Source organism: Rhinatrema bivittatum, chromosome 5 (genome assembly GCF_901001135.1).
Source record: "Rhinatrema bivittatum chromosome 5, aRhiBiv1.1, whole genome shotgun sequence".
NCBI lineage: Eukaryota > Metazoa > Chordata > Amphibia > Gymnophiona > Rhinatrematidae > Rhinatrema > Rhinatrema bivittatum.
Genome location: NC_042619.1, coordinates 345,641,469 through 345,662,959, shown reverse-complemented (window position 1 = coordinate 345,662,959; position 21,491 = coordinate 345,641,469). Strand labels below are relative to the sequence as shown.

The 21,491-nt window shown below is 40.5% G+C and overlaps 1 protein-coding gene across 3 annotated transcripts in view; it reads right to left on the bottom strand.

Annotated features, from left to right (window-relative positions):
* PCCA (propionyl-CoA carboxylase subunit alpha) overlaps nt 1-21,491 on the bottom strand; it is a 714,772-nt gene that overhangs the window by 365,074 nt on the left and 328,207 nt on the right. For 2 of the 3 annotated variants that reach the window (XM_029604503.1, XM_029604502.1), the window contains 4 exons: nt 20,826-20,969; nt 17,323-17,397; nt 14,076-14,144; nt 3,967-4,042 (listed from right to left, as the gene is read on the bottom strand). In XM_029604503.1, the coding sequence (XP_029460363.1) occupies nt 3,967-4,042; nt 14,076-14,144; nt 17,323-17,397; nt 20,826-20,969 (364 nt within the window). The remainder of the gene's footprint in view (nt 1-3,966; nt 4,043-14,075; nt 14,145-17,322; nt 17,398-20,825; nt 20,970-21,491) is intronic. The other variant, XM_029604504.1, reaches the window with a different exon arrangement.

Genomic DNA, 21,491 nt, shown 5'->3' with positions numbered 1-21,491 from the left:
ATTTATACTTACATAAAACAATTTACAATTGTAAACACATTGTTTAAAACAAGAGGAATAAGGTAAAAATTAGTAGTACATCTATTTCATTTCCATTACACAGTCAGAAGTGCTGGATGCTGTAAATATTAGGGATGTGAATCGTTTTAGGACGATTAAAATTATCGTCCGATAATTTTAATATCGTCTTAAACCGTTATGGAACACAATACAATAGAGATTCTAACGATTTATCGTTATAAATCGTTAGAATCGTGAGCCGGCACACTAAAACCCCCTAAAACCCACCCCCGACCCTTTAAATTAAATCCCCCACCCTCCCGAACCCCCCCCCCAAATGACTTAAATAACCTGCGGGTCCAGCGGCGGTCCGGAACGGCAGCGGTCCGGAACGGGCTCCTGCTACTGAATCTTGTTGTCTTCGGCCGGCGCCATTTTCCAAAATGGCGCCGAAAAATGGCGGCAGCCATAGACGAACACGATTGGACGGCAGGAGGTCCTTCCGGACCCCCGCTGGACTTTTGGCAAGTCTTGTGGGGGTCAGGAGGCCCCCCCCAAGCTGGCCAAAAGTTCCTGGAGGTCCAGCTGGGGTCAGGGAGCGATTTCCCGCCGCGAATCGTTTTCGTACGGAAAATGGCGCCGGCAGGAGATCGACTGCAGGAGGTCGTTCAGCGAGGGTTCTGGCGCCTCGCTGAACGACCTCCTGCAGTCGATCTCCTGCCGGCGCCATTTTCCGTACGAAAACGATTCGCGGCGGGAAATCGCTCCCTGACCCCCGCTGGACCTCCAGGAACTTTTGGCCAGCTTGGGGGGGGCCTCCTGACCCCCACAAGACTTGCCAAAAGTCCAGCGGGGGTCCGGAAGGACCTCCTGCCATCCAATCATGTTCGTCTATGGCCGCCGCCATTTTTCGGCGCCATTTTGGAAAATGGCGCCGGCCGAAGACAACAAGATTCAGTAGCAGGAGCCCGTTCCGGACCGCTGCCGTTCCGGACCGCCGCTGGACCCGCAGGTTATTTAAGTCATTTGGGGGGGGTTCAGGAGGGTGGGGGATTTAATTTAAAGGGTCGGGGGTGGGTTTTAGGGGATTTTAATGTGCCGGTTTTGCGATTTTACGTTTTTTCGATTTTTTACGATTTTTCACGATATTTTACCCCCCCAAACGGCAACAATACGATTCCCTCCCCCTCCCAGCCGAAATCGATCGTTAAGACGATCGAGGACACGATTCACATCTCTAGTAAATATCACTGTTACATGAACTTACTAAGGATGCCATGAACTACAGATTTACAAGAATTCTCTATTTAAAGAAAATAAGTATGCAAATGTTGATGAATAAGACTGGTTTCATTTCTGCTGTTTTGCAAAAAATCTTTATGAATGATAATATACAATGGCATTGCTTGTGTCTTCCTTTTAAAAAGGACCTTGCATTTTAGTGTTCATGCAATGTTTGTCAGTATTATAAAATAAAAAGTCGCCCATTAAAGTCTAAAGTGGAACTCTCATCCAATATTTCTATAAGTGGAAAGCTGAGCTTTTTTTAAATTGTGATTTGGAACTGTGGCCAGACAGGATCAGCAACATGTAACTCCGGCAATCTAAATAAAAGCTCACCCATGGAAAAACATCTGGACAGCCTTCCACCTTTCTGTATTACAATTCTTGTGATCCGAAACTGGCTCAGGTCCATAATCAAGCTCATTCAGCCCTTGAGTAAGGAGTCTGACATAACACCAGAAGAGGTCAATATTAAGCGGTTACTTAACTGATTATATTCCAGCTTGGCAAGCTGAGTGATGACGTTTGAATTTTCAGCCACTCCCGGCGGTTGCCATTTTGCTGCCTGTTTATTATCCAGCTAAAAACAGCCGGATAAGTGAGAGGCAGGATGGAGGCATTCCGGGGTAGAGTTACTTATCCAGCTAAATGCTGAAACAAAGCCTTAGCCAGCTTACAGAGTCATTTATCAAATCGTGTTAGGGCCCCCACGCCCGCGATAACGCATCGCAAGATGTGTATGCAAATTTTAAAACTTTTGTCACGAGGGAGGAGTTTGGGCAGAGTTTATGAAAATGAGGGGTGTTTAACATTGCATGCGATAGCGTAACGCATGTTATCGCATGACTTAACGCCGGAAACTACACCTTTTTTCTGGGTGTTATGCCCAAAATGATATTTGCGATAAATATCCCAAATCCCGTTTCAGGCTGGGGTAGGGGGGGGAAGAGAGAGAGAGAGAGAGAGAGAGAGAGCGAAAGCGCCTCTGGGAAGGCACACATTAGTCAACTTTTTATATCACCGTAAGAGGGGCAACTAGTAACTAAAGGTGAGGTTTTGATGGTGGGCGAAGTTTTGGGGAGCAGTTTTACTTGCACAGTCAGAGGTACGAACTGCACAGTAGATATCAGTGAAGATCTGATGTGATTTGGAGTGAGAAAAAGTACAAAAAGATGAGATTTGTACAGTGTACTCTCGACCTAGCTTGATGCACTCTCTACCTAGCTGCTATCAAGCTAGGTCGAGGCTACAATGTACAAATCTCATCTTTTTATTACTCCAAATCACATAAAATCTTCACTGATATCTACTGTGCTGTTCGTACCTCTGACTGTGCATGTATAACTGCTCCCCAAAACCTAGGCCCACCACCAAAACTTCACCCCTAGTTACCCCCCTTACAATGGTATAAATAGTTTACTTATATGAGAGCCTTATAAAGAGGCGCTCTCTCTCTCAGCTCGTTACGCACGTTGCGCTAAAATACCTATGCGATGCAATAAAATAGTGTGCATTGTGGTATCTGGGAAATTACCCTAACCACGCCCCCTTTTTTTAAATTTTTTTAAATCGTGGTCACTACTCTAGTGAAATTTATAGCAAAATGATGAATCTACTCAGCTGGATAAGCCTAGGGTAGGCTGTTTAGCTGTTAGCTGGATAAACTTATCTGGTTAACAATAAGATAGCAAAGTATATTCAGCAGTATGGCCATTATGCTGAATATCTCGGCAAAGATAAGCAGACAAGTTTATCCAGCTATCTTGTTCAGCTGAAAAGGGGCTGAATATTAGCCTCTAAGTTTCTTTGTTTGGAGTAGCTAAAATCAAACAAGATGGCTAGGTCTTCTTTTCCTTTCTTCATGTCATGTCAAAATTAAATTAATACAGAAACCCTAAACATTCTTGGTCTAAGTTTACACAAACTAGAGGACAGACTATTCTTGAACCTTGTGTGGTAACCAGGTCCTACCATTTTGTGTCCCTGTGGAAAGTGGCCTCTTGTCGAGAGAGGAGTCTTGAGAAAATGGAACCTTTTATTTTTTATTATTTAAAAAAAAACCTGTTTTGTTTCTATCTCGATCTCATTCTTTTTAACCTGATTCCTAGTTCAGGCTTAAGCATTCCTGAGGTGGTGAGATATTTGTGTAATGCAGTTATCTTTCTCATACTGCATAAACAATTTCATCCTTTTTTTCCCTTATTGGATCTCAATCTCAAATATGGTTGGATGCCTCCAATTTCAAACCATTTTAGATTACCAAGTTCTAAAACAATTTTTCAAAGCATATGGAAGGTTGTGACTGTAAAGTTTGTAATATAATGTAAAGCATACCAAATAAAAATAAAACTAACAATTTCTATATCTACATTATTTTACTAATCCACAGGATAGTAAATATATGATCTACATATACTATGAAAACAATTTTAAATTTAATTCAGCTTAAGATGCATAAAACATTTCTTGAATATATAAACCCCAAAATAATTTTTTTCTGCAGTATTAATTCTCTTTTGATCTCATGTATCTTCTCATCTTAATTAACACATGCTTTTCCTGTTTTAATTTGCACTTAATAAGTAGGAATTTTATTCAATTTGCTAATTACTACATATTCAAGCTGTTTTCCTGAAATAGATGCCAGCCATCCACACTGGGAACCCAAATTTCTGTAGTTACCTCGTATAACATAATTGTCCAGAGCCTCTTCCATTCTTTGCAATGCTTCAGCTCGATTAGAGCCATGTGTGACCAACTGCAAACAAAAGGATTTTACTTAGATTATGAAATACAGCTTTGGTGTTCAGGAAAAAATCTTACAGTTCACAATTTCATCCCTAGGCATTTTGATTACCAAACTATTATTTTAAAAATAATCAGGATAGAATAAAAAACTTTCTTTCTGCATCACTATTTCCTATCACTTATTTATGCTCAACTATTTATTTCAAATATTTCTATACCACTTACCCAACCAGAAATGGATACCCAAAGCAGTGTACAATGTAGCTAAGTTACAAAAAAAAATACAAATAAATAAAACTATACAAATAAATAAGACATACCAAAAAACTGAGATGAGTAAAAACAGAACCCACCAGCATTTGCAACCAAATCCATTACTCTTTTGGCAGCTACAGGCATGCTTTTAATTTTTCCAGAACGTCAGGTAGCTCAATTCTACCCTTATTATACAGAAGAATTTTATTCCAAAATTGCAGAGCAGCAGTGGAAAAGAACCTCCAGGACAACTTTTATTTTCACCTCCTTACAAGTAAAGAGGTCTGAGAAGACCACAAGGACCCAATACCAATAAAATCTATCCTTTAAGTAAGCAGACTCAATGGAAAGAATTTTAAACTGGATTCTGCATGTTACTGATAACTAATGAATATGATGCAGCAATGTCCAAGCAGATACCCTCCAAGGGCATCCCAAATGAATCTTGCTGCAATGTTCTGTAACACTTGAAGCCTGTGCATTACTCTTAATAAAGGCCAACCAGCAGGCCACTACAATAATCCAGGTGCAACAAGATGTATGACTAGACTATCACCTGAACGGGCCTAGATCTAAAAGTGGGCAAAGACGAAGCATGTGCCAAAGCTACACTGTGCTTTAATAGGGGCGTTTCACCCTGTCCACATTGCTGTAGAGTCCACGAGCACATCTTAGCCATAGACTCTACACTAATTTTCAAAAGAAAATTATACATGCAAGGTGACATGATGCTGTGGGTAAGGAAGGAAATGTCTCTTAAGGCTCTGGGCACCTTCCCCCTGGATCCAATTCCATCTGGATCCTAAAGCCTTCCTTTCACCCATATCACCTTCTTGGTGCAATTGCAACTCATCTTGCTAATTTTGGGTGGTTTGCCACCATGGTATGTCCATCCGATTAACAAAAAGTGAGAAGAAGTTGAGTATGACAGAGGGCAAGATGGCTACCATGAAATAAGCTGCCTCAATGGTAACACTAAATGCCACTGCTGTTGCTGATCTTACCTCTACAGTGGTAACAGCCTAAGTGTCCCAGTTTGACAAATTATCTACACAAATCGCGGAAATTCAGAGCTCCCTATCAGATTCTCATGCATGTTTTGAAACTCTGGAAGGCCAGATGGGCCTAGAAGATGACACGCTGGCACTCATTGCTAAGGTGAAAAAGCTAGAGAAACTGGTTGGGGCACAAGAAGCCAAGATCGACGACATTGAGAACCGCTCCAGATGCTCCAACTTGTGCTTTGAGGGATTCGCGGATAACATTACTGATGGGAAGATTCAAGAGATTTTGGAGCAGTGATTACCGACAGAATTGGGCGTGGAAGACCTTCCTTACTGGCTGAGGATCAAGTGGATACACTGCATGGGCTCAATTTCAGCAGTTAAGAATCTGCCCAGAATAAGTCTTGACGAAAACTTTATTCTCTCATAAAGCACGCATTTGAAAAGAATATCGGAATTGTAAAGAGCTCACCTATGACGGATAACATATTCTGATTTTCCAGGACTTTTCAGCACAAGATTTGGCCATGCACCATGAATTCGGGCCGATCTGTGTGGCTCTCGCGCAACAACAACAGAGATTTGCCCTGATGTGTTTGGCCAATTTGAAGGTTTGGACCGCTCAAGGGATTCGGCTGGTGTGAATCTGTGGAAGTTGCTAAGGATTTGTTATCCTCACTATCACTGCAAGACAACGGAGATCCAGTATGTTGTGGGTTTTTTTTCCAGGATACCATGTTTGTGTGTGTGCTCCATTGCTGACTCGACCTGGAGTAACTGGCCTATAGTTCTCTCTGCTCCTGATGTGGCTGTAAGCAGACTTATCTGTATTTTCTCTCGCGGATATTGGGGATCTTAGGACTTATATATGTCAACGGCAAGATCTGCTACAGCGAGCTGATGTGCCGGGGACATCAGTGCAGTGGCTCACAGATGTCTGGACTTATTATCTTGGCCCTTGACTTTTTTGATATGGAAACTATTCTTTTTATTTTTACACTGTTTGTAGTGCTATAGACTATGTTACACTTGAGACTTTTGCATTTTTTTGCAGCTTTATTTGCATCGTTTATTTTTGGAATTTTTAATCCGTGTCTCTTGATTTTACTGAGACTAGGAGGGGGGTTAAACCCCCGATTATACAATACGGTCATTACAACCGGATTGTGATCAAATATTGCCTGCAATGGGCTTATACCCACGTGTGAATATGTAATGACCTCTCTTTCTTTCTTTCCTTGTATTTTTTTTTATATGCATAACTTGTTTTTATTTAGGTTAGGGAGTGGTGGTTTTTCACCACTTTTTATTTTCTTTATTAGAAGAAGGTGTCCAAGTGCATCTATGACCTTCATACTCTCTATTGAAAGGGAGTTTTCCAATGTTGCTGGGAGGTCTGGTTAAATTTATCACTTGGAATGTTGCAGGGTTGAGTACCCCGGTGAAAAGGGAGGTTATCTGTCACCTAAATAGGCTCAGAGGCTCTATAATGTTTTTGCAGGAAACTCATATGTCCCCATCAGAGCATCTTAAGCTAAAGAAAAGGGGTACTAATCAGATATTTGCTGCTCGGGTACCTCCCACAGTCGAGGAGAGGCCATTATGATTCATAAATCTATTTCCTTCTATTTACAATCCTCAATTAGTGAGCCTAATGACCGCTATGTAATTCTATGGGGCTTGCTTTTTGGGAAACCAGTGATTTTGGGCTCCATATATGGCTCTAATCATTATGACCATACGGTTTTTATAGAGTTTGTCTCCTATGTTCTTACCCTGCAGAGAGCATCTGTAATCCTTGGTGGAGATTTTAATTGTGCTGCAGACCCACATCTGGATAAACTAGCACAGGGAGGGGGTCGTCCATTAGCTAGCTCCAAGGGCATTCCCTGTGTGTGACATACTTTGGGGCTGATTGATGCTTGGAGAGTTTTATATCCTTGCTCTAGGGACTTTACCCATTATGCCCGTGCCTCCATATCACAGTTAGACTATGTGTTGATCTCAGAATCTTTATCCTCTCAACTGGGGCAGAGATAGAAGCCATGGTGATCTCAGATCATTGTCCAGTTTTGTGTGTTTTTAGGGGACCAGGCACAGGTGGGGACTTTTCTAACTGGAAGATGCCTCATTGGCATATACAAGACAAAGCCTCTGGAGAATGTTTGATTTTTCGACGGCAAGAATATGACAGACATAATGCTTCATATGGAGCGAATTCTATTTTAATTTGGGAAGCCACGAAAGCAGTCCTTAGAGGGGATATAATTAGTTGCATCATCACCAAGAGGCGTGAGCTGGATAAGGACATTCTGGACCTTACTAAACAATTGAATGTGTTAAAACAGGACTTGTTAGCCTTTCCTTCTGAGGTGGTTAAACCAGTTTTTTTCTACTCGAAGACTACTGAATGATAATTTGCACAAGAAGGCTACCACCTCCTATTTTTGAAGCATAAGCTGTTTTTATATGGTAATTGCTTGGGCAAAATGCTTGTGAAGTTGGTTAGGGGGGGCCAGGTTACACTTCAACAGGGGAGACTGTTACTACAAATCAAAGAATTACTGAAATCATTCGGGATTATGATGCATCCCTATATAAGGTGGATGAGGGGAACATTTCTGTACGGACTAAGTTCTTGGAAAAAGCCAATGTTCCTTCCCTAACTCCCATACAATTGGAGCGTTTCTATTCTCCGCTCTCAGAATCAGACATTGTTTCAGTAATCACATCTCTACAAAACATTAAAGCGCCAGGGCCGGATGGCTTAACGTCTCATTTTTACAAAGTGCTGAATTCCTCAGTGTGTGCACTTTTGAAGGATTTGTTTGATGCGATGATTCAGGCTAGCACAATGGCGGATACTTTTAAGTTGGCTTACATTGTGGTTCTTTCCAACCAGGGTCAAGACCCACAACAGCCGTCATACCACCCTATATCTCCTGAATGTGAAGATTTATGAAAAATTACTGGCAAATAGATTTTTTTTTTTATATTTATATATTTATTAATTTTCTTAACATATTACATAGGTAAATAGGTACTCCTTTACATTTTTAACAAAACATCATTACCAAAATATGTAGCAATAGTCTATATCATAATCCACTGTAATTTGGATTCATCATCTATTCAAATTATAAATAGAAATAGCAAAGGCTTAATTATCCAAGAAGGGAGATTGTTAAATTTAATCTTCAAGAAAACATTCTACACTGTAATTCCTGCATATTCATTATTCATTCACTTGTTATTGGGGACAATATTGCTGGCAAATAGATTGGCAGATATAATGCCTTGCCTGACCTCTCGAGGTCCGGTAAGCTTTGTTAAGGGGTGCAGGTCCAGTATAAATATAAGATGTATTCTTTTATTGCTGGATCTCTGTAAGCAAGGCATCTTTGTAGATCCTGTCCTAGTGAGATTCAATGTGGAGAAGGCGTTTGACCGGATTTTATGGGATTTCTTGGTATGTGTTATGCATCTAGTGAAACCAAAGATTCCTAACTTATTTTAACCCTATAACCTCTGTTATCAGTGGTAGCAGCTGCCCTGTAGGAATACGTTGTGTATCATGATGTTGCTTTGCTAATTTCATTTTTATTCATGGCTGATATTCTTTTATTTATTCTCCAAGATAAGTGTTTGCTCCCGATGGTGTTGGATATCTTTTGCGACTACAAACTATTCTCTGGTCTGAAGTTGAATTTAGACAAATCTGAAGTATTAGATATTATGGGCCATTTACATGGGAATTGGGGACCCTTCTCTGTAAAATGGGTGACACCTTGCATTAAATAATTAAGGGGTTATATACATACGGATCCAACTGACTGGTATCAGGTCAACATTCCTAACATTAATCAGGAATTTTGCCATCGTACTCTCAGCTGAATTACTTTTTCATTTTCTTTAATGGGGAAGATGGCATTGCTTAAAAGGTCTCTACTTCCTAAGTTGTTATACCCTCTGCAAATGCTGCCGATAATATTATCTAATAGGGATCTTAAAATTTTAATGCAAATTTGTGCTAAATTTGTTTGTAGGGATCGTAAGGCAAGAGTTTCTATAAAAATAAAATGATGGTTCCCAAAATGGTGGGAGTTTGGGGATTTCCTAATATTCGTTACTATAACCTGGCATATTCCCTGCGTGCTTTAGGTGATTGGTTATTTGGTACCTGCTCTTTTGCAGGTACCTTTCGTTAATAATAAACTTATCCAGTATATGCAATACAGGTGGCGATCTCTGCGGAAGATGCTAGCACTTCCTGGAAATACACGCCTTGGTTGTCAATTTGGAGGAATCCATGGTTCCCTGCAGAAGAGACAAATGTTTTTAGGGGAGTTTTTTTGGGTTTTTTTTACAATTGTCTCAGCAGGGGACTGGTAGGTTCATTGGCTTTATTGATTACCCAAATAGAAAGCTTTTTTCCTTTCAATATTGTAAAGAAAATCTTAATTACCTATCACAGGAATTTTCGTATTATTGTCAACTTTATAGCTTTATTTCCAAGAAGATTAAAATTGTCTCTCTCACCCAATCCTCAGGACCCTTTCAGAGATTACTCACTTTATACACAGGGAGGAAACAGTCTTTTGCGACTCTATACAAATACCTCCACTCTATTACTAATTATAGTATTTTTTCCACTTTGGCTTTAGGATGGAATTTTGAGCTTGGTGCAGATTTAGAAGATGACCTCTCTGATAGTTTGGCCATGTTCAATCGTAATATATCTTCGATACTATTTAGGGAACAGCACTTGCAAGTGCTTATAATTTCAACTCACAGAGCTTTCCAAATGACGTTACGTGAGACCCCGAGGTGTAGGTGGTACCCTGAACCTCAAGCTAAAGTCATGAGATGTGGAATTGTCCACCTATACAGAAGTTTTTGGAGGAAGTCAGGGAATTCTTTCAAGACAAACTGAAATTACAACTCCCAGAGCAGGCGACTGTGTGTGTCTTGTGGGTGTTTTCTGATAGTATGGTTTATGACGACTGTGAAATTGCAATTTTGATAATGGGACATTGCATTGTTCGGCGGTGTATTCTGGCTAGATGGGTGGTGGGTGTCCCCTCCAACATTACATTTCCAGCATACTGAAATGCTAGACCTTTTATTAATGAATTCAGATCTTGGTGTTTGGGAATCAGCGGCAAGCAAGTTAAGCACTTTCCCAGCATTTGGGGAGGGCTTATAGCGCAGTTGCCACTACCTAATAGGGATCAGTTTTCTTTATCCGAGGAATGACCTCTGTGATAGCCTCTTCCGACCCGACATGCACACCACATGCTCAAAAGAGAAGGAATTTTTTTTTTTTTTTTTTTTTTTTTTTTTAAAGAGTGTTACCACCTGGAATTCCTTTGCCTGGTTGGTTTTACCTAAGGGGATGAGGGGGGAAGGGTAAGAAGACAGGGTGGAAATGGGGGATTTCAAATCTTCTGTGGGATATATTTGAAACTTTATTTGGTTTTCTCTTTTAATGAGTCATATATTCTTGTTTATGTTATGATACGATGTGATTGACTTGTTAATGTTTTAGTTTATTTCTGTATTGTAATATGGTTTGGTGCTAAACTGAATAAAAATATCATTTTAAAAAAAGGAACACGTGCACTTCTAATTTGAAAATTATCTACCCAATGACATTTGCATCTCTTTTTTTTCCTGTGGATACGCTTTCCAATCAAAACCAAGCACAGTTGTGAAAATCCTAAACTACGCATGCAGTTTTCTCTCTCAAACTAACCGTGTCAGGAAACACTCCCATCATAATGTGGGTAAAAGTATACACCTTATGGAAAAGCATGCATACGGGATGGGCAATTTTCAAACAGGTTACGTGCGCATTAAAATGCTTTATACCTTTGGAAATTTCTTCGAAAACTGCCTTTACAATGATTTAAGTTCTTTCACAATATACATGCAGGATGGCACAGCAATATTCAATTGTCAGTACTCCACTTCATCAACAAAGCAAGATCTAGTATGCTTGCCTTTTCTAATTCATGCCTAAATATTAAGAGGGTAATTTTAGAATAACCCTAATTTTAAAAGTGGAGTTACACACAAAAAGCCACTTAGAAAACTGGTGGGACAGTGCGTATGGCATGGGTGCACACATTTACATCTGCTAGAGAGCAGGTGAAAAAGCCCTTATAAATATTTCCGCGTGCACTTTCGAATACTGAAAGAAGGTGGTATGACCGATTTTCCCTGCCCCTGGGAAACCCTCCATGCAGCATGTACAAAAAAGCATGCGCAAGATCGGTTCCCTGGGTACATTTACGTGAACAGCCCCCGGGGTAATTTTCAAAAAGCCCATTTACAAGTGCAAATACTTTTCAAACTTACCCCCTAAGCAAGCATTACTAGGTTACTAACCGTACACCGAAATCTAAAAGGTAGGAGATGCTCTATCCTCCAAGTCACATCAACCTTTTAACAATTTTTAGATTTTGAGATAGCGTAAGATCAAACCATATTTTACATTTATACTTAAGGTATATTTTCAAAGGATTACGTACCTTGAGGTAAAAAAAAAAAGTTCACACACCTAAATCTTTCAGCATGAATGTACTTTTGGCCTCAGAGAAAGGAGATGTTTCATGGGACATTTGAAAGCATTTGAAAACTATGGGGTGGATTTTATAATTTTGCGCAAGCGCGTACTTTTGTTCGCGTACCAGGCGCGAACAAAAGTACGCTGGATTTTATAAGATATGCGCATAGCCGCGCGTATCTTATAAAATCCGGGGTCAGCGCGCACAAGGGGGTGCACATTTGTGCAACCTGCGCGCGCCGAGCCCAGCGCGCGCTGCCTGTTCCCTCCGAGGCTGTTCCGATTTCGGAGCTGAAATCAGACGTAAATCTGCACGCGCCAGCGGGCTGCTGGTGCGCCATCACCCGACCCGGGGGCTGGTCCTGAGGCCTCGACCACGCCCCCGGGCCGGTGCCACGCCCCCGGGCCCGCCCCCGAAACGCCGCGTCATGCCCCTGAAACGCCGCATTCTCGGAACGCCCGACACGCCCCTTTTATGAAGCCCTGGGACGCGCGTCCCGGGGCTCTGCGCGCGCCGGCGGCCTATGCAAAATAGGCGCGCCAGCGCGCAGGGCATTTAAAATCCGGCCGTATGTGCATACATTTCATGATCAATAACATACACCATGTGGCAGCCATGCTGCTAATGGACGTACTTTACGCCATCGTGTGACAGCCTGCAGTAACAAGCCTATTTTGAAAAACAATCAGGGTCATTCATCAAATTGAGTTACAGCGTTAATGCCCGCATTAACGCACGCGATAGTTATCGTAGCGCATGGTGCGAATACAAATTTGGCAAATTTATTCAAAGGGGTAGGGATTGGGGAGGGGTTTGGGTGGGATTAATGAAAATGAGGGGCATTATTGCACCGTGCGATAGTATAACGCACACTATCACACGCTTTTTATGACAGAAATAACTACGTATTTTTTCCTGGCATTAAGCTGTGCGATATGCCCGAAACGACCGTAACGCAATTTGCGATAAATATTGCAAATTCCGTTTTGGGCAATTTTGGCCATGAGGAGAGGAAGAGGTGGAGGCATTAATTTTTGCGAGTAAAAATGTTCGCTTGGGGAGCTTTTTTTTTTTTTTTTTTGAGACATGCATTTGGATGTGATGAGCGCTATTACCGACGTGCACGGTTGGACGCGGATTTTGGAAGCGCTAACCCCCTCGTTTTGCATTGTGGGTTAAGGACGCGCGTCCGATCGTGGTTGGAGCCATGCGCTGCAGCCAGCGCACAGTACAGCACCAGCCTGTTTGGGTTTAAATTTTACTACTTTTTCTAGCCATATGAAGAAAGAGTGCCGAATAGTGACAAAGGGGCCGATGTACTTCCATGCCCTGAATTCGGCACACTATTTATAACTTTGCATGTGTTACTTTTTTCCAGGATTTAGATGCCAATGGATCCAGCAGAAAGAAAGCACGGGTAGTTTTACTGCAAAGTGTTTTGCAAAACTTTAAACTTCACTGAGGTGTGGTTCATTTTTTTTTTTTTTTCAAAAAAGGTTTTCTGAAGCAAATTTTGGGTACAGTTCTACTATGTGCTAATGAGCTGCTTTGCATAGTATTACATGACAGCAATTCACTAACTATTAATTTAAATACAATTTTGAACGTGTAAAACAAAGTGTGAAATGTTACCATTTACAAATCCAACAAATTTCTCAACATACACATTGGGGGTAATTTTCAAAAATATTTCCTCACACGCGGACTTTTGAAAATTGTTACAATGCATGCTATTGAACTGTCATTAGGCTTTACATGACTTTTGAAAATTGCTACAATATAGGCTACTTTTCCTCACATGAATCCTTTTGCAAATTACTTCCTTTCCGTGCTAAAACAGCAAATAACATGTATCGCAAATAATGCATACTCTTAGCCTGTTTTTCTTACGTTGACCGGAAAAATGTGATGGAGCTTTTTATTTTTAGTGATTTTAGACATTTGTTCACCAGGAAGTGAACAGAAACCATCAACTCATTTCATAGAGGCCAAACAGCTTTCACATGATAAAGACTCTCTGGCTTCAGATTGGCAGTGCCAGATTTAAACTGATGTCTCAGTGGAAGGATCTGTAACCAGGTGTCAATCCCTCGATTCATCCAGTCACCTTAAACCTTTGCATTTTACTAATCTGAAGCAAACTAAGCATTTAACCAACTATTTCATCACAGCTAAACACAAAAATTAAACATAAAAAAATTGGTGTGGAACTAACTTTTGATATCATGGGATCATAGTAAATGCTGATGTCACTTCCTTCCTGTATTCCACTGTCAACACGCACCTTAAAAACCAATGAAGACAAAAGGCATTTTAAATACAAAGCGAGTCATAACTGTAAGCACTAGCAAAAAAAAAAAAAGTACTATGTTTTCATTTTTAAAAAAAGATGTGAAACAATGTGTTTTAGTCGAACAGAAAATATGCTGCTTTTTTTCAATGGCACAAATAGCCAGTGGAATTCAGTTTGATGTTCAGAGCACCTTCCTGACAAAAACACCATCACAAAAGTACAGTTGTTACTACTTTTATATATGGGGGTCCTCCTGCAATATGTCCATTGTAATTGCATCTGCTCTGTGCTTTCCAATAAGAAGTCCTTCAGAGCACTTCTGATCATCTTGCTGGGAGGACCAGTTCTCTACTGCCCCATTAACACTTTCCTCTCGTTTGCCACACCCTCTCTCACTTATAAACCTCTTTTTCCCCTTTGCTGCTCTTCCCCAAAGATTTCAATGTTTACACAATTTTTACCCCACAGTTTTGCTTTTACATTCTCAATTGCAACTCGCAGCCAGTAAATTTTTTTTTTTTTTTTTTTAAGAGGAGGGGGGAAAAAAATAGTGATGTGGTCCAAAACATTTTTTTGGAAGGACCCAATGCAGTTAACTAGCCAACAAATTAATATACCTGCCGATTCATGCTCTGCTCTCCCAGTTTGAGTTCATCATTTTGGCATTAATGCTAACCATATGAAATTTGAAAAAAATGAGCAGTTCCTGGGGAATAAATATTTATTAAATTGCTGTTGTCAGAGCTCTAGCATTTGAAGTATTTAAAAGCTAATGAAAAACATCCAAGCCTGATGGACACATCCCAGGGATTCTGAGGACGGAGGAATTCAACGGAAGCTGCTAGAACAGCAGGGCTTTGATTGACTTCATTGAGGAAAGGGGGCGGAGAGGGAACCTTGAAAACTCACATACATCCTTTCACCTATGGGAAGGAACCTCTCTAATAAATAGCAGCTCATCCGTTTGCAGCAAGGCAGGAAAAGGTCAACACAGTGGCTCTTAGGCGTTAATATTTTAATTTAGGCAATTATCAAGGGACTATGTGTTGAACCTCCTTGTCTAGGAAATCCACATGAGGGTAGGATGATGACTTTATTACCCAAATGACAGAAAGCAAACACTGGCAATTATACTATACAATATTTATCTTAAATAGACAGTTTTACTGGAATTCCATGAGGCCAAAATGGTATTTATTGTTTATAAGACTCAGAAGTGCATTCACACATAAACATTCAGAATAACTCATATACAATGCATATAAAAAAATAAAAAATTGTGTTTGAGTATTACATATTCTTGGACTGCAGAAACAAAACCCATTCTGTTACCTGTTCAATTATGAAATATTAAGCAGGGAACTAACACGAAGAGAGCTTAAAACTACACTCCTCGCATTAAGCTGCGAAAGCAAAATGGCAAGTTTTTATAAGCAATCGGTGTTTCCAGATTAATTTCCTTTCATTAACAAAATGTGGAGGGGTTAAGGGGAAGGGCTACAATTGTAGCAGAAAAAAAGGATGCAATTATAAAAAATAGAAGACAACATTGACGTGTTGAGCAAAAAAAAAGTGCTGATCTGCTTTTAATCGCACGCGCAAAACAGAGAGCAGAGCGCAGAAAGCCCGCCGTCACCGGTTAGGAGATCTTCCAGCCACTGCTCCGAAGCCTCCGGCATAATTAAAAATTTCTTTCTTCGCTTCCACGGCAGGGGCCACGCCAAGCTATCAGGCATCTCCTACCCTTCATTTTCAATTCACCTCTCCCCCCCCCCCCCAACCCCAACCCAACTCCCAGTCCGCCATGTCTACCTGACAAGTGACAGCCCAATCTGATTAAATGCTTGCCGGGGAGGGGGACTTATGAGCCCGTATGACAGGCCAAAAGTGATCACCATGGAGATACATAATTACAGCTGTCAACGCGTCCACTGTCCTGCTGGCATCAGTTTGATTGCTCCCAGCAATAATGATAGACAAACCTTAGAGTGTGCACTCTCCAGCACCCAATGGCTTTATCTATTCCTTGCTCCATTTAAGCTGACATGCAACATTCACACAAGCAAATAACAGCAGCAAGCAGAACATTTAAGGCATTTTAATTGTTTTTTTTTTTTCCTCCCCTTCCTACGGACGGCTTTACGAGCACAAATGTTATTACACAAAACTCCTGCTGCAGCATTAATTGAAGAAAGATGTGGTGGGACGAGGACTGTAGGGGGTAGGGTTTGTCCATTATCACTAGCACTTTCAACAGGTCTCACGTCTGAAAACTGCAAATTGCAAAAAAACCTTGCAAGGGCAAAATGTTTGACATCCTGTTAGCTATTAGAACACGAGTGAAAACTTCTAACGGGCAGATTAATTATTGTTAAGTTCTTATTATTTAACAAACCTGTTTAGCTTAATTAAAAATGCTTAAATAAATCATTCAAACACTTGAGGGGTTTTTATCCTCTATTTAGTGCCACATAATGCCTGTTAAAACCTTTTACAATTTTTGTTCTGCTTTCACGCTTTAAAACACAGCGGGAAGCCTTAAAGCCTGGGAAGGGTCAGGTCCCTGCAGAAGGAATATAGGCAAAACAATTTTAAAAAGTGAAATAAATCGTGTATCCAATAACGTCTCCAAATTCTGGATTCCTCCTGTAATTTCCAGTCATTTTCCTTGTAAGTAATCGGACTCTGTAATCACACACACACAGACACACGCGCACACACACACACACACACACACAGGCAGTGCAATCTCGCATGGCTACCAGCAGCCTAGGTGTCACAGGGGATTTCCTGCTTCTTTTCATGCGGCAGAGAAACCTGTTTAACAAAAAAGCCACTCTGCAAAGGAATATCTGAGGAAAGCGGTGTCCCCTCAGCTGCCAAGAGGATGAGAAAGAGCAAAAAAAGACAACTTACACAACTCACAATGCAGTGGACATTTCCCTGCACTAGAATTTCTCTCCGCACGTCAGCTCGCACTGAGCTATCTGTTCAAGATTCTTTATTTGCAACCAATAAGCGTTTCCCGCATTACCGCATCCGATCGCATTTTGGTTCTGTTCACTTTTTGCACATTTCTTTTTAAGTCTCGGCCTGAAAACCCGAGCACTACAAAGCCACAGAAAGGAAAGCCCCGTGGTCCCTGCCAGCAATGAAAGAAGAGACTTACTCCTGGCACGTGCAGCGGCTCCTGGTACTGACCAAGTCTACCAACAGATGGCAGCCCAAAACTTTTGTAGGGATCCTGAAAGAAGTTCAAACGGGAGGAAAGGTTAACTTGGAAGGACAGAACAGTGGAAACAGGAATAAACCCTTACAGAACCGAATGGAGACATTGTTTAGGGAATTCCTGAATCTTACATTCCTTTCAGGTTTCTATTACCAGCAAATGACTGACATATTTACCCCCCTGTTCAAATGGGCTGAATACATCTTGTGATTAGCATAACAATTCACAAATTACTGTTGTGTCAGAAAAGACAAGAGATAAAACAGAAGCAAAAGGATTTAAGATCCCATAGGCAACAAAACAGTAATAACTAGATGCATAAACATTTCTTAAACGGGGGGAAAAAAAAATCTGAAGACAAATGTTCCTTTAAACAATCTGTGGAATGCTATTATATTTCTATTTTAATAGAAGGTGTGATCCCTCATTCAAAATAAGATTAAAGCTTTACACACACATGTACTCATTAGACGTATATTAACTATATTGAATCACTTATTTTGAATGAATCCAAAATGCAAATGGATCAAACCAGAGATTTTCTGATGTAACACGTGTCACTACTTTCAACAACATAACATAGGAGATATCACAATATCTCAGTCTGGTCAAAAGAGTTTTATTAAAGAAACAAAAAAAAAATGAATGGGTCTCCTTCCTGACCTATTATTTCCCCCAGAAAAGAAAGAAAAAAAATTAAGAGGCTAAAATGTTCATGGAATGAAAATCCTAAAGGGTCTTTTTCCTAAAGACCAGTAATGTTAACCCGCATCAGTGGTACCAATTAACATATGTTAAAGTGGCATTAACATGCTTGTTCTAATGATGATGTGGGCTTTGTTGCATTAACAGATTTCCCTGCTCGTCTCAATGGGTTGATTAATATACATTTTATGCTAATCAATTGTTTAAATTTAGCACAGACTATGCTAGATTTTTGTGTTACGTTAATGGTACCATTAATACAAAACTTTCAGGTCTCGATGTGCAGTTAAAGATGTTACATTGAAAACACATGGCGACCTGCTTTTATGCAGATTATTACCGTGCTTTACTGGGGTAAGTTACAAAGGGTGTTAAGCCATTACGGGTGAATTTTCAAAGCCGGACAGGCGCTGAAATCGGGAGAGGGGCCACGCATTCCAGCACTGGAGCATAATCCGCCCTACTTCATAAAGTGGGCAGAGGCGTGGGCGGGGCCTGGTCAGAACGGGCATGGCGTGGGCGGGGCCTGGGCATTCCAGGGTGTGGTCGAGAGGCGAGCGGGCAAGCAGCTACGTGCCTGGGCCTTCACCCAGGTCCAGTGCCGCAATAACAACTTTACTTCTGCTATGGAAGTTAAAAAACAATACAGTCATCTGTGAGGGGTATGGGGTAACCAGGGATAGTGCAGGCTGTACAGCCAGGGGCGCTGGGAGGACCTAGCGAACACGGCGTGAACTGGTGGATAAACTGCTGGAAACCGTCCTTGGCTGGATGTGCGTCTGTTTTAAAACACAAGCAGTTGTGCGTCCACAAGCTGACTTGCGCTACTGGGCACGTACAAGATTAAAATTAGGTGCATACAAATGTGCACACATGTTATAAAATGGCCACATCTCTGGACGTATGCCGATGCACACGTGCACGTAATTCTAGCCCACAACATTCATTAGCTTACGTGCAAATACATGCAATGTATTGAAACCATGAGGAGTACTGGTTTTAACACACCTACCTACGTCATCTACCTACTTAAACTACACGCATATATGTATTTAATCTGTGAAAATAAACTAGGACTTGCATAAGTCCCGATTTACATGATTGTTGGCCAATTTTAAAATATGCGCACATTGAGGAAATTAACCAGTTTACCAATTACTCTACCAGATCACCCAAGTCCTTCTCCAGTTCATTGAGAACCACCCAGACCTCCCTTCCTGTCAGTACTACACAATAAGTTTATCACTTACACCAGATAATTAGTAGGTGTAAAAATATGCGAGCAAGTTGGAAAATGTGCAGGTCTTTTAAAATAGCACTTGAGTGTAATTGTTAGCATTGCCCTAGAATACCCCTTTTTTCACATGTATATATGTGCACTTGAAAGTGAACATGTGTGTATATTTTCAAGTTTTATGAAATATGGAATACACAAGACGAGGCTACTCACATGAGTTTATGCTATATTTTACATGTGGAACATGGTGAATTTTCACCTTTAAATGAGGAATAGAACACAGCAGGATAGCAGATGAAAAGATATAGCCACATTGTGCGGCATAAGATTAAGGTGCCTTAAATGGCCACATGTGTGAATATCTCTCAAATACATAACATGGAAGGTGCTAATCACCTTATAATAATAAATATCAATATTAACCACCTTGAAATGTGTTTGTGCAAAAAGTAAAAAAATAATTACTACTACTGTTAGGGGCACTGAGATTCATGGAAGAAATAACCGGGCATTCAGAAATGAATTCTGCAACAGCATGCAATCATCTTAATAGCAATGCCGGCAACGGAATCTCCTGAATCAAAAAACGCGATCTCCAAGCTCCCTGGCCTAGAAACACATGCTTCGTGAGTCACTTGGAGCTTCTATTAGACAAGCGTCTCCAAATGTTTTCCAAACATGGTCTATAAGTCAAACAGTTCTAGAAGCCCTGGGACAAAGATAAATCAATGCAGGAAAAAACTACCACCGAAGAGTAGTTTAAATTAGAAGGGGGCCTTCTGGAGTTTTCTAAACCACCACAAACGTGTGCCAAAATTTAAAGAGTGGAAAATACAAAAAGAATATGTTAAGAGAAGAAAGTGCGCTATTTTTATTTCTCAAGTTGACTTTCAAAGATAGCAGTCAAGAGGGATAGTACAACTTTATGACAAAACATCTTGCTCTTTGTCACTGACGTGGCGTTAAAGCGGTAGGCTGTTGCCTTCTTTTCCGAGGGCATATAGATGCAGAAAATGCATCTCAGAATAAGAACTGAGATGCGAGGCCAGAAAAATGTGTACTGTGCATGTCAAGGAAACGCGGCCAGCCAATAAGAAAGATCACGGAGATTCAGCCATTTTTAATCACGCATTGTAACTTGTTAGCAGTGTTATTCGGCCTCTGTAAAAATCAAAGTTCTGTTTTGAATACAGGAATCTCTGGAAATCATTTGCAATTTTGCACTATATGGAGTTGGCGTGCAAGACAAAACATTTTCAAAGTCACTGTCACTATAAAGAGGAATTAAAAGTTTTACAAACAAAATTTGTGACTGATATGACAGAAGCAGCAGTTTAAAAATACAATATTAAAAAAAGTAAATACTCTGGAAAACTATTTTTCAATTAACAGTAATGGACAGAGTTACCACTCAGAATTTATACCTTGATTTCACCTTGCCATATCTTTACACCTAGGTATTACTGCTCAGATAACTCCCACCCATTACTTCTCAATTTACCTCAGCATAAACTCGGCATTCAACCGCCCAGCCGTTGATGGGAATATCAGCTTGCTTGTGTCTGAGAGGGTAACCCTTAGCAACACGGATCATTTCTTGGACTAGGTCCAAGCCAGTAATGCATTCTGTGATGGGATGCTCAACCTGCAAGGTCAAGAACTGTCAATCAGTGGGTGAAACAATATAGTAAACAGCAATAAAAATATGCACAATAGAAAAATGGAATGAAACCCGATCTATCATTGGTCATCCCACACACAACTATTTTTTCCTTAAAGGATCTAAAACAAAATGATTAAGAGGATCAAATAATTTAATAAATAAGATTCTGAAAGATTAGTTTGAAGAGATATGTTGTTTTTTTATTTATCCTTTGCAATTATTTACTGCCAACTGATAAAATACTACTAATTTCATTTTTTTTAAGCCACTTGACCTTAAATGAAGCAACAGAGAATATTTTAAATGCACAAAGCTGCAGATGATCAGCCACTCTGCCACGCTTAACGTGGCATGCGGAGGAGCAGCTTATGATTTCCTACCCCAAATCTCACCCATGCGCCTGCTTTCACTAACCTGTCCTGACAAGCGACCAGATTAGCGTAATCTTACATCAGCGCACTGTAGCAGAAATGAGCAGATGGATCCTTCAATTTTCTTTCCCTG